General features: G+C 40.1%; 3 protein-coding genes across 5 annotated transcripts in view; 2 read left to right on the top strand and 1 right to left on the bottom strand.

The window, feature by feature from the left end:
- The window catches only part of LOC129236906 (caspase-8), a 52378-nt gene extending 45810 nt beyond the window's left edge, over positions 1-6568 (top strand). Inside the window, exon 9 of the transcript XR_008581727.1 lies at positions 6309-6568. The gene's annotated coding sequence lies outside the window, so the exon portion shown is untranslated. The remainder of the gene's footprint in view (positions 1-6308) is intronic.
- On the bottom strand, positions 5528-7331 carry LOC129236910 (RNA polymerase II subunit A C-terminal domain phosphatase SSU72). Its single transcript, XM_054871211.1, has 3 exons — positions 6979-7331; positions 6562-6820; positions 5528-5671 (listed from the first exon to the last, which is right to left on the bottom strand). Exons 1-3 carry the CDS (start codon positions 7203-7205, stop codon positions 5570-5572), a joined length of 588 nt encoding a protein of 195 aa, XP_054727186.1. The 5' UTR covers positions 7206-7331; the 3' UTR covers positions 5528-5569.
- Positions 7332-7616: 285 nt separating this feature from the next.
- LOC129236902 (serine/threonine-protein kinase PAK mbt) lies at positions 7617-12806 on the top strand. Of its 3 annotated transcripts, none has more exons than XM_054871196.1 (5): positions 7617-7724; positions 7793-9361; positions 9432-9552; positions 9634-9905; positions 10182-12806. In XM_054871196.1, exons 2-5 carry the CDS (start codon positions 8117-8119, stop codon positions 10653-10655), a joined length of 2112 nt encoding a protein of 703 aa, XP_054727171.1. In that variant the 5' UTR covers positions 7617-7724; positions 7793-8116; the 3' UTR covers positions 10656-12806. The 3 variants fall into 3 exon arrangements, with proteins under 3 accessions (XP_054727171.1, XP_054727173.1, XP_054727170.1); XM_054871198.1 differs by having other exon boundaries at positions 7660-7987; positions 8071-9361; XM_054871195.1 differs by having other exon boundaries at positions 7661-9361.
- The last annotated feature ends 1285 nt before the right edge of the window (positions 12807-14091 follow it).

The following is a 14091-nucleotide window of genomic DNA, read 5'->3' as shown; positions in this document are numbered from 1 at the left end:
AGTCAAAATTCTATAACTCCCTCAGTTTTCCTCTGATTTGCTTGAATTTTTTACACAAAATTACGGAAGTGTTAACCTTTTAAAATATGTAAAAAACATTAAAGATGGTTTAAAAAAGGTGTGGTAAGTCGAGTATGAATATAAAATATAAGCATTATTTTTTACTGAACTAAATTTATTTCTCAGGGCCACTCGGAGTTACTTACTCGTTCATAATTAAGGATGCGCTAGGAAATTATCTATGATGTCCACGTTATACATAAATGCCATTTTCCACAACTTTAAAGACTTTTGCGTTACAACGAGTATTTTCCGTTTATCCTAAATCTGATTTCCTTTTTCTGGAACATTTTCGCCATGGTTGTGACAATTGAAGTAAAGGCTTCTTTGGAGTACTCAAATTTGCAAATATTAACATAAATTTCGTTTTTATCTATTCGTTGAATGAGCCATACGTCTACAAATTTGTTATATTATATTTTTGTATAAATGAAGTTTATCCGAGGAAAGCGTCCTCCATTTGCAGAACAACTTGAAGACGAGCTCCACAAAGCAGACGAATTTTGTGAAATACATTTTTCAATTTGTGGCATAAAATGACAATTTTTTTCTTAAATGACAATTTTTAGCCACTAAATATGCCTCCGAAGTATCAAAGTATTTATTATATTTTTCTTTAATTCTTGGCTCTCTTCAACAGTTATGAGACACACTCGTACATATAAGTACGTACTCATTTTCTCTTGCTGTAAATAGCACAGTTTCTCTTTTTTTGTTTTATAATTATTGTACGTTTTATTTAAGTTTATTTTTTTTTTATTATTATATTTTTTTTTTATGTCAAGCATCCACACATGTTTATGCTTGCACATTTGTAATATGTTATTTATGTTTGTTTACTAGAAAGTTGAGCTTATGTGAAACTATCAAAAGTGCAGTGCTTTTACATTTTCTCCGCCTTCTTCATTTCTCTCAATGCCAATCTGTATATCAAGTACTTGTTGTTGTTGTAGCAGTATCTTCGCCCTGTCAGTGTAGTGTAAATTACCGGTCGTCTTCGTCTAGCTCATCTAACGGTAGGCCCAGGAAACTGGCAGTTTCGACGGGTTGGGTCCAGAGGGAGAGAGGTGTTAGATGAGTGGGTTTGATGGGGCATGTGAAGAGGTGGTTAGTGTCGTGCGGGGTACCTTCACATGCTGGACATATGTTTAGTATGTCGGGGTCGATTCTGGATAGGTAGGAGTTTAACCTACTACAATATCCAGAACGTAGTTGTGCCAGGATTACGCGGGACTCTCGAGGAAGCTGGAGCTCTTCGTCTACGATAGGTGGTGGTTGGATTCCTATAACGGCATTCGGGGGTCGGGAGCTTAGGAAGGTGGTAAGGGTCTCCCGATGAATGTCGCTAATTGCCTGTCTGTATACTGTCTGATCCTGGAGTGGTCTGTCCGTTTTGTCCTGGATCTCGTCCACGTAGTTGAGGAAATGTCTCCTGATGTGCCTGGGAGGTGGCTCAGGCTCGAGCAGGTGTCTGCATAGGTGAGGCCTACGGTGACACCCAAGCAGAAACTGCTTGCCGAGCATTTTGTTGTGCTCCTTAACCGGGAGCATGTGCGCCTCGTCATGTAGGTGATGAATAGGGGACATCAGGAGACATCCTGTCGCGGTCCTGATGGCAGTATTCTGGCAGGTCTGAAGCTTCGTCCACTGCGTATCACTGGTTCCAGGCGACCAGACAGGCGCGGCATAGTTCAGAACCGGTCGGCCTATTGCTTTGAAAGTCGACAACAACATTTCTTTGTCTTTGCCCCAAGTGCTGCCGGCAAGCGACTTGAGGACCTTGTTGCGATTCTGTACTCTCGTTGCAATAGCGGTTGTGTGCGCTGAGAAGGAGAGCAAGCTGTCAAAGGTGACTCCCAAAATTCTGGGGTTGTTTACCGTCGGTATTGGGGTATCATCGACGTGCACCTGAAGTGGCAGCTTGACCTCCTTTGTCCAGGTGGTGAAAAGGGTCGCCGTGGATTTAGTGGGAGAAAGTTTTAAGTTTCTCGCAGTGAAGAAGCGAGAAAGGCGGGCGAGGTAGTCGTTTACTTTTGAGAATAGGCCATTAATGTCATTTCCCGACGCCATTATCGTGCAGTCGTCGGCATATGAGACCAGTGAGACTCCCTCTCGTGGCTGGGGGAGTTTCGAAATATAGAAATTAAAAAGCAAGGGTGAAAGGACACCACCCTGCGGTACTCCTTGCTTTATTTTTCTCTGTTTTCAGGTTTGGTCTCGAAATATTACCGACGAGTGACGACCACTCAGGTAGTTCGCGGTCCACCTCTTCAGCCCTGGCGGGAGTGTCGACTGTAAAATGTCATCTAGTAGCGTGGCGTGGCTGACTGTGTCGAAAGCCTTTTGTAGGTCCAACGCTACTAGGACAGTCCTCTCGCAGGGGCGGTTTTGGTTTAGTCCGCGGTTTACCTGGGTGTTTATGACGGTGAGTGCCGTGGTGGTACTGTGCACTCTACGGAAACCATGCTGGTGTGGGGCTGGAGTCAGGTGTTCAGTGAGGAGTGGGAGTAGAAGGGCTTCAAGAGTCTTCACTACTGGGGAAAGGAGAGTTATCGGACGATAAGACTCCCCTTGGTTGGCGGGTTCCCCAGGCTTCAGCAGTGGGACCACTCTCCCTAATTTCCACTTATCAGGAATGATGAGAGTGGCCATAGACAGGTTGAAGACCTTTGTGAGGTAATCTACTCCCAATGGACCCAGCTTTTTCAGCATCAGCATGTTTAGTCCGTCGGGGCCAATGGCTTTTGATGGTTTCATTTGTTTGATGGCCCCCTGAACCTCGTCGCTGGTGAAAGCAAGCGGTGCACTGTTGTAGGGCAGTTTGTGCAGCCGTCTGGTGGCACAACGCTTGGATCTGTCGACCGGAGGATGCAATATAAATTGCCGGCTAAAGTAGCTCGCGCATTTCTTCGGGTCCGACGAAGTACGACCGTTGAAGGTGATAGAGCTTGCTCACACCAAAGGTGAAGTTACAGGACTTCAGATGCTCCACCCATTTGGTCCGCTTATGTTGGGTGACCAGTTGCCGGATCTCCGAATTGAGATCCTTTATGCGAAGATCCCCGGGGTCGGCCTGGCGTAGGCGGTCACGCTCGTTTGCCATAACGGCTGCTTCGGCTGGGAAATTGGGACGTAATTCCCGGATCCGTCCAGCAGGTATGAAGCGAGCCGCGGCGGCTGTAATCGCCTTGCGGAATGCGCGTTCGCCTGCGCGCACATCGGTGAGAGTGGGTAGGGCTGCGAAGATGTTCTCAGTAAATTCCGCGAATCTGGTCCAATCAGCTTTGTTAAAGTTGATATATGACCGGTGATCCGCGGAAACAAAGTCGGCAGGTCTCTCGATCGAGATGATAATGGGCAAGTGGTCTGATGCAAGCAATAGGTCGCCAGGTTATGCTATTTATCAGTTCAGCGCTAGCAATTGTTATGTCAGGCGAGCTGCTACAATTGCCCACTACCCTAGTGGGGGCGTCGTCGTTTACAGTGCTGAACGTCGAATCGTCTATCTGCTCTGCCAATAACTGTCCCCTACGATCATTTGGCAGGCTTGAATGCCAAAGATCGTGATGCGCGTTAAAGTCACCTACTACCAATCGGTTTTCTCCCCTGATGAGCGCACCAATATCGGGGAGATATCCTGCCGGGCAGCAGGTGACAGGGGGTATATAAATATTGTAGATTTCGAGCTCGGCATCGCCTGACCGGACAGCTATACCTTGACGTTCTAAGGTGCTGTCCCTGCGGTCGATGCCTTCATCAATAAGACGATACTGCACTGAATGGTGTACTATGAACGCTAGGCCACCACCGTTGTCTCGCTCGCGATCCTTTCGGTGCACGTTGTAGCCGTCCCTGGTAATCAGGGGGGAGCTAGCGTGCAGTTTTGTCTCCTGGACCGCAGCTATCTTGATTCCGAACCGACTCATGAAGTCGACTATCTCGTCAATCTTGCTCGTGAGTCCGTTGCAGTTCAGTTGCAGAAGCTTGAAGCTTCGCGGGAGTGTCGTCGTAATTCTGGGGGTGAGGGATGCGTGATGTTGTCTGCGTTGGTCCTGCTGTGCGTTCCGCAAAATGGGAAATGGCCTGATGTTGACGGTTGGCCGCGCCTCGGGGGGCGGTTGCGGGTGCAGAGCTCTGCAGCAGGGGGCAACGTAGTCGCGTGTCCACTCACGGGTGGTGTGCAGGCCGGAGCACCTCCAAAAATGACACCAGCCACTGCAGGAATTACATTGGACAGTTGTCATGTTCCGAGGAACGACGGCCTGGCACACGGAGCAGACTGTGCGGGGGACCAAGAGCTGCTGGTTTGTCCCCGCACTGGGGTAGGAGCAGGAGGGTTGTGGGTTGGAGAGGGAGTTGTGTTGCTCTTGGGGGCTCCTGACCGTTGAGGTGTTGTTAGTGGCGGCAGTGTGATGTGCCGGCACTGAGGGCAGTATAGCCGTGGAGGCGGGGACCGCCTGTGAGCGGGAGCAACACGTGGCCACATACCTTGTGGACCACTCCCTATGTGTCCTAAGGCTTGAGCAGGTCTTAAGACGGCACCACCCGTTGCACTGGTTACACCTAACCGAGGTAGAGTTCGGGTGGAGCCGTTTGTGGCAGATGCAGCAGTAGAATACTTCAAGTCCGGGGTTGGGTTCGACGCCAGCCCGGAAGAGAAGTATTTGGAGCAAACTGGCTGCAATGAGTTGCTCCTGTGACGAAAGGTTTAGGGTAAGATACGGATCACTAGACAGGGCTAGTGTACTGGGGCGGCAGCCCTTGGTCGGGAATAAAAACCCGAGTCATTCCGGTAACGTAGAAACGGCTGCCATGGGAATCAAGTACTCCTGCACGTCGTTGGTTCATTGTTTACATTTTGCCTAGAGCATGGTACAATTTAGCATAACTTAAAGATATTTGTAAGTGCATATGCATATACATATTTTATAATGAAAAAATGGAAAAAGAAAATGAAGACAACTTCTGAATGAAACTAATCGAAAGAAGATATTTATAAGCGAATAAAGTTTTGATATTATTGTTTTGATTTATTGTTTAACAATTTAATTTTATTTAGGTATATACTTATAAATGTATTTTTAACTAGCATTAGTTCGTCGCAGCTAAATTCATGTCATGAAAATTTTGTGATTTTGATTATTACTTTTATTTTTAATATTATCATCCTAACTTGTACGATTCTAACTCTATGTTATGACTTTCTCTACTCAATATAGCTTTTTTGTGTTACAAACACTTTTCTGCCCTGCCCTCATCTGATCTACAGTACTCTGTGCGGATGTAGATTTATGCATATCAGTATTATTTTATATCCGTTTCCATATTTTTTTTTCAAATTAGTTTACAGTAATATTACAAACATACATTTATAGGATAGTTTTTTACCGTTTAATGCCGTTACGCCAACAAAGAAAACTGTGACAAAAAATACATGAAGCCTCCGTTTTGTTATTGTAACGCACGACTCGTTTTTTTTTTTTATTTCCGTCTACAGTTTGAACAATTGTCAGTAAAAGAGTACCGAATGCAGAACAGTTTTGTTGCGCCGAGATTCGAATTCTTGCAGCAGCTCGTCAATATCATTGTCCAGGTCATTCGATTTAGCCATCTAAAGTTGAAATACAAAAAAATATATAAATTTTAACGCTGTGAGGTAATTATGGAGGCATATTGTGCATGAGTTCAGATGTGAAGGAACCTATTGAAGACTTTGTTGGATTAGTGATATAAAAATATGAATTGAAGTATACTCCTAAAGCTGTGGAATGGAATAAGAAACGGAAACTGCTAAAAGAAACTGTTTGTTTAATAAAATGAAATCACAAAACATAAGATATGTAAAACCAATTAAGCCCTTCCTTTTCTGTGGATTTTATAGCCAGTTACGGTATAATTTCCTTTGAATCAGGAACGAATACGTCGCAAACGACCATTAATATTTTTTTATTTTTGTTTGAATTTGTAGTTTAAATTTTACATAAGCCTTGTTTATAAAATAATTGTTTTTGGCATTTAGAGAATTTCAATCCGTAGCACAAAACTTGTATGCTTACTGACCATTTTCTAACTTTTATGAGCATCGATTGCTTAATTTACTTTCTTATTAAGAGACGAAAGCTTCCACATTTTTTTTTTTTTTTTTTTTTTTTGCTGCTAGTTTTCATTTTCTTTAAAAGAATCATAATTTATAGATATTTGAAAATCGTATAAAACTTAAAATAAATCATTTCATTTCTTACTTACAGCATCCACGCAAACGCACTTTAACCCTGCTAAAAAAGAATTACAAAATAATATAAGGCGTTCATTTTGCATTGAGTGTTCCGTATATTTATGCAACCTATAAATTAACTTAGGTAATGTGTTAAAAGCGTGAAAGGCTTTCATAATCACACCCTTCAACTCATACACTTCTATCACCTCCAGACTCAATTTTAATTTTAACACTGAGACAAGTAGTCGAACTGGATATAGTTTTTGGTTTCTCTTCATCATTACCATATTTATCATATCCGTTATGAGAAAAGCGCCCATTAACGCCTCTTCGTGATTGTCCTCAATATCCACGTTGAATATGTGCACAGGTCGATTATCGGTAGGATCACACGATTCCATGTGTTCGAGCACTTGATCGTAAACACGCTCTTCCACTGTCACAATGATATCGAATTGTTCTTTGCACTCCTGAAAACGCTCTGGACACTTTTTAATTCTCCGATTGCGGTCCAGCATATGTAGAAGCCCATTTTGTGTATAACTGGAATAGAATTTAGACAAACCATAACAAAAACATCATACAATGTCGTACATAACGCTCATTAACTTCAACTTACTATGAATCCCTAAGTTTAGGGATTATGACACTACTGAAGTGAATGAGCTATATCTTGTCTTTGGGATACCGCCCAAACTTACTATTGTTTATCCTTTGTAAGAAGATCCTGGTAGATCATGTCATAAGGCGTACCAAATTCATAAATATTAGGCTTGTCAATTGCTGTGCCTGGGAGCTTTACACGTTCACCTGTGCCAAAGGAGCGCACATTGTAGCCCTTTTTCGCTAGAAAATTGTGTGCCTCCATTGAACGATTCATGTTTGAGGAACAAACCACAGCGACAGATAAATTGGAATTATTAGACATTTTGTTGCGTTTATTTAACAATTCTTTGTTTAAATTATGACCAAATAAAATACCTATTCAGGTAAAAAGAGTAATCTGCAGAAACTAGAGTGCGTTATGACAAGAACACCGGCGGCGTTGGCGAGCAGCTGTAGTTGTTCAGTGCCGACTAAAAATTAAAATTGACGGCGCAAAAAATAAATGGACCATCACTGCGTTGAGAAAAACTACAACTTATTATAATGCTATATACATTCTATAAACTTATGTAATTAAGTTAGGCAGATAAACAGATCTTTGTTTTTTAGTTTCGCAAATATGTATGACAATGTTAAATAAATTATTTTACAAATTTTGGTCAATTTTTAAAACATCGTTTAACAACACTTCTCAGACGCCATATTGACAGCGAAAAAGAGTGCAAAGGTGGTGGCCAAAAATGCGAAGGGAGAGAACAAATGCCATCGCAAAGAGAAAATGCAAAATTAAATTAGTTTAGTGCGCTCAGACATTCTTTTGATTTATTTCAAATTTTTCATTGTAAGTTATATTTGTTATTTATAAACTATGTTTTTACGTGAAATGTAATGAATTTGAAACGTTCGCAGTGTGAAGTGCAGGTTAAAGTGTGGACAAAGTTTGAAATTTTATGAATGAAAATAAACTGTAGCTATAAAACGCAGGTGAAGGCAGGAAGCCAAGCAGCAACGGCCACTAACAACGGGTGTGGGGCTTAGCTGTGCAACAACAAAAAGATTTGTTGCTTTTTGGATAAGAGCGGGGTGTGTGCGCATTGGGCAGAGGTAAATAATAAAGTCAACAAACTGAGACGGGAAATTCACATCGTTCGTAGAGGAATTTCACGAATTTTCACCTATCATTGTAGCACATAGTGGCAGTGAATACGGCGCAAGTACACAAAGTGCGACAAAATGTTCTCAAAGAAGAAGAAGAAACCTTTGATTTCTATGCCTAGTAATTTTGAGCATCGCGTGCACACGGGATTCGACAAACGCGAGGGGCGTTATGTCGGTTTACCGCTACAATGGGCATCCATCGTTGGCAATAATCAAATACTTAAATCAACAAATAGGCCACTACCTTTAGTCGATCCGTCTGAAATAACTCCAACCGAAATACTTGACTTGAAAACAATTGTGCGACCGCATCACAACAACAACAAAGCGGATACGACCTCATTAAATAGTAGCATTGCCCCGAACGCCAGCGCAGCATTGGGACACCATCAAACAGCGCATGCGCACTACTTTATCGAGCATAATAATGCCGCAACTACGGCTGGGGCGGCAACAGGTGGTATTGGCCCAAATACAGGTGGTATTGTGCTACCGAAAACGTCACATGTAGCCCGCTCTAATTCGTTGCGCAGCTCTAGCCCACCGCGTGTGCGGCGCGATTTGCGAGGTAACGCCAATGTACCACCGGCCGTACCAGAAGAAAGTGCATCGATAACAGCTCCCACACCCGTGCCTGGCCAAACATTACCATACAGTGGCTACAAACCACCACCCCTTAGCGGCGGTGTGATGGGTGCCAGTATTGGCGCTAATGCATCAATAGGTGCCACAACAGCTTACCTGCAACAGTCAGCACATGGCATTTACTCACAAAATGCTGGTCAGTACAGCACGCAGAATGGCGTCGGTCATGGGCCACTCGCTGTACGTACGGATTTCACATTAGGTCAGCAACAACATCAGCCCGCACAGCCACAGCCATCGCTCAGTGGTACGCCTATGGTTAGTGCCCCGCATTACCGGCCGGCACCACCCTCACACCATCTAGGTGGCAGTGGACAACCGCAACAGACGTCGCCGGTGGGTTCAGTGGCTAGCGGGACACGTTCCACTCACTCACATGCTTCCTCGGCACATACGCACCCACACAGCAATTTAAACAACAATAACGGGGGTAGTGGCTTCACGGCTTATCAACCCGGAGGTATGGAATCTGTCCAACATGCTGCAAAGCATTTAGGCACCAGCGGAGATCAAAATCAAAACCCACACCACACTCATCCGCATTTACATGCGAAGTCGGCGTCGCGTGCTTCGAGCTCAAGTGGTGGCGCCAGCGGCGTGGGAGGTAGTACAGTGGCAGGAGGAGTTAGCGCTATGCCGCCACCTAAACAGGAGCAGAGGCTGACACACGAACAGGTAAAAGCGGAAAATAAAAATTGTATATATATTACATACCATAAGTTTTATTTAAAAATTTGTATTGTAGTTCCGCGCTGCTTTGCAAATGGTTGTTTCAGCCGGAGATCCCCGTGAGAACCTAGACAACTTCATGAAAATTGGTGAAGGATCAACAGGCACCGTATGCATTGCCACTGACAAGTCAACAGGTAGTTACTGCGGAGTTTCCAGTTCAAAAATAACTGTATATATGTGTATGTATATGTATTTTTTTTTCTAATTTCTTGTAGGTCGTCAGGTGGCCGTTAAGAAAATGGATCTGCGCAAACAACAACGGCGAGAATTGCTTTTCAACGAAGTGGTCATTATGCGTGACTACCACCATCCCAACATCGTGGAGACCTACTCCAGTTTTTTAGTAAACGATGAACTATGGGTTGTCATGGAATATTTGGAGGGCGGCGCTCTCACCGACATCGTCACACATTCACGCATGGATGAGGAACAAATCGCCACCGTGTGCAAGCAATGTCTCAAAGCATTAGCCTATTTACATTCGCAGGTACGTCTGAGCACGTTCGTCAACTGTCGTACGTGTGTGGCATGGGGGATGAGTCAGAGCATGAAATGCAAGCGATTTCTATGCTTTAATTTATTGCTTGTTTGTTTTCACTTTCGCTTATCTTTTACATCACTTACCTATGTTTCGGAATTTCTGTACCTTTCATAAATTGGGCGTTGTCATTGAGTGAAGTTCGTAGCGAAGAGTGCTAAAAACTGATATTTTTTATTTTAGAGTTGACAATTTTTTTCAACTAAATATTTCCTTCTTCCACAGGGTGTCATTCATCGCGACATCAAATCCGATTCTATTCTATTAGCCGCCGATGGCCGTGTGAAGCTATCAGATTTCGGCTTTTGTGCGCAAGTTTCACAAGAGCTGCCGAAACGTAAGTCACTCGTTGGCACGCCATATTGGATGTCACCCGAGGTAATATCGCGTTTGCCATACGGTCCCGAAGTGGATATCTGGTCACTCGGTATTATGGTTATCGAGATGGTGGACGGTGAGCCACCCTTCTTTAATGAACCGCCACTGCAAGCAATGCGTCGCATACGCGATATGCAGCCCCCGAATTTAAAGAATGCCCACAAAGTATCACCACGACTACAGTCTTTCTTGGATCGTATGCTGGTGCGTGACCCGGCGCAGCGTGCCACTGCCGCCGAACTATTGGCGCATCCATTCTTACGACAAGCGGGGCCACCGTCGCTGTTAGTGCCGCTAATGCGGAACACAAGGCAGCATTGAAGAAAAGTGAATAACTAAAACCCGAATAAAATCGAATATACGCAAGTAAATTTTAATTTAGTTAGCGATGCGCTTCGTCATCTATTTACACACACTCACACAAATTCATTCACTCGCAGCTATACATATCCTACATATGTATGTAGGGCATCACGCAGTAACATTTCGGCAACTATATAAGCCATAAAAGATTAAGTATTACTTTAAAAATGTCTGAATTTGATCAATTACCATATTGTATGTATTTTTAATTTGGAATAATCGAGATTCCAGTTTGTGTTTGCGTTTTTGAATTTTGTTTTGCAGCCGTTATAGTTATGAGTCATGCGCATGAGCTAAACTTTGCTTTATAGTTTATGAAATAAAATGGTTTTGACAGGCTTAATCGGCTTAACGTAATTTTTGTAAAATAATTGCTAAGATAACCACCTTTTCACGTGTAAATCTTCTTTATTAGCTGACTTTAAAAACTCAGCTCAGTTATTAAAGGGAATTATAAAAACAAATCCTTGGAGCGGAGTACATAAGCAGCAGATACTTAAATTCGCGAAATGGAATATATATACATTTTTCAGTTATTTAAAAAAGTGAGAGAAGATTTAATAAGAGTTAAATTAAAACTAAAAGTTTAAGAAGTTTTTAGCAACTCGGAAAATTGAAAGGTCCAAATGAACGGTATTTGAAAAAAAAATGGCTTTATAATGATAAATTTAAAAAATAAGGATTATCGAAAGCGAATAAGTAAAAAAGATGATTTGAAAAACTTTAAAAAGGCATTGCCGATTCCGGTTCATCATCCGATATCTCAAAAACTAACTAAGAATAATTTTTATTGATAATTTTCATTTTGTCATGTTCTAAACACTACGAAGACAGAAGGCCTGAAGAATGTTTCTCCAATCCTGTTTAAGACTTAAATTTAAAAAAATATATGTACATATATTATATATATTTTCGAATTTTTCTGGTTTTTCCAACTACGAAGGAAAACAATTTCAAAAAAATATATTTTGTGCATTTACGAGTATTTTAGGTTTTCTAAAATTATCTGATAAAAAGAACTAACTTTCTCGAACAGAACAGGAATTGAATAAGAATAAGAAGAAAGGAATAAGAAAACGGATAAACGCTTAACCGACAATATTGAGCTTAAAAACAGGTAAACATAACCTCACACTTACTTAAAACTGATTAATACATTTTTCAACTAATTTTTTGTTGTTTTTCTTTCAATTCTTGTGCACATACATATGTGACATTTTTGTATTTTTCTCAGTTACTCACAATTCCTAATATACACAAAAATTAAAAACAAAAGACACTACCTGTTTCTAAAATTGTCTAGATTTTCTGCAGCGATAGCTCTCTACTTCTCATGCACTTTTTCAAATTCCCAGTTATTTTTGACGATAGAATAGGCAAAGCTATACATAACTGACTACAATATATTTGCCTGCGCTTCTCGAAAATTAAAGCAGCAGAAGTAGTTTTTAGTCACTAGTAAAAAAAAAGAACTAAGCGAAGCGTAAAGCAAAAAAAAATTATAATTTGTTTTTGTACTTATTTGAGTAAATTTTGTAGTTAATAAAACAATGCCTTAAACAACTGTGACCTTCACAACAAAATCATTTAGTAAATCAAGCAAACTAAAAATCATGAAAAATTATAACTAAAATATTTTTAAGATAACAGAAATAACACCCATCTCACCACAACCAACATTCCTGACAATTTTGCTCAATTTTTGGCCAAAAATCTTAAGCAAAACATTCCCTTTAGTAGAAAAAAAATTATACAACGGTTCATTTTTAATAAAAAAAAAGTAGTTTTGTTTATTACAAAAGATTATTGTATTGTATTTTTGGTCTTAGGAAATTATTATATGTGTAGATGTCTACTTTCGAGCATTGTGTATTCTTTAAGAGTACATGAGCGGCGCACCTTTTGTTCCCGCATATCCGTCTATTGCGTACGCGTAATTTTAAGTGTTAAGTGCATTTTGTATATCATTGATTGTTTTTTTTTATAAAATACACCTATAACATTATATATATCTAATCACATAAACGTACATACAAAATATATGTTTATAAAATATACATACATACGTATACATCGAATAAATATGGCGTAGATTTTAGTTTCAGTAAATATTAGTGTATTTTATTTTTTGAAATATTCAAATACTTCTGGTGGAACCATTACGAAGCAAAAGAACGTATAAAACACGGACGACCATTATCTATTATGGGTAAAAAAAGTAAACTATTGAATATTTTTTATTATTAATTTTTTTCCCCCCGTGATTAATAATTTCATTTGTATACTATACTTTTTTTACTAATTCTGATTGTTTGATATGAACCAACTGATAGTATCTCAGCGCAAATGATATCTACCGAGCGTTACAGATCTAGCTTTTTCTCGAAAATTACGCAATTTGTATTGGTAATCAAACGGTTCCACTTTTTTCAAGCGATAAGCAACCACTTTTGTAAATATCAACTCATAAGCTAAATTTCTGGCCCATCACAGATGTTATTTTAACAAACTAAAAAAAAATCGATAGTTAAAGTTCCAATAGCTCCATGGATCACCCCGTGGGTACATACGGTTTATTTCCGATTTACATGTATTACGTTTTGCATAAACCAAGCAGATTATATTAAATAATAAATGATAAAAAAAAAATTGAAAATTTGGCACAATTTGTCTTTTCTTGAGTTAAATTTTACTGAATATTAATTTTACGCAAGTAAGAGATTAAAGCGCAATCCTTTAAATATTCGAATATTTCAGGCTGAAAAAGTTATACATATGTCAGTAGGCCTTTGATAAAACAACTTAAGACGACTTAACACCTTTTTTTTATAAGGCACTAAGTTGTTTACTTTTCTAGAAATATTTAATCAATTAATCATTTATTGCCCAAACTGGAGTAACTATTTTAATAAAAGTTGAATAAAATACCTACTAAATTACGCTCCTTCTCCACTTACAACAAGTAAGTCCACAGACATATTTTCAGTATTTTAAATGTACTTTTCGAATGTACGGAAATTCGAAGTGAGAAAATTTATTAAAAAAATATTGTATTTAATGGTGCAATTTTAAGATAACTAATGAGTTATTCGAAAATATGTGCGAAAATTCGAAGTTAAAAAATATCAGATAATGCATTTAGGCTGTATTGTGGAACAATTTATGTTTTTTGTCTTAACCTCAACTGATTTTCTGCTTTTCGAAATTCTGTTAAAATATAAAAATTGACTGTTTGAAAATTCTTAAAAAAGGACGAAATTCATACAAAATAATAGGTCTATGAATAAGTTCGTGCGGTTTTTTTTCGAAATTTGAATTTCGGATCATTCCCATGGCTTTTAAACGTTTGGAAATGGTTGATTGATCAACTCCCAAAGTTTTTGCAACCTCTTCT

This window comes from Anastrepha obliqua, chromosome 2, assembly GCF_027943255.1.
Source record: "Anastrepha obliqua isolate idAnaObli1 chromosome 2, idAnaObli1_1.0, whole genome shotgun sequence".
Lineage (NCBI taxonomy): Eukaryota > Metazoa > Arthropoda > Insecta > Diptera > Tephritidae > Anastrepha > Anastrepha obliqua.
This window is presented reverse-complemented; position numbering and strand designations above follow the sequence as displayed.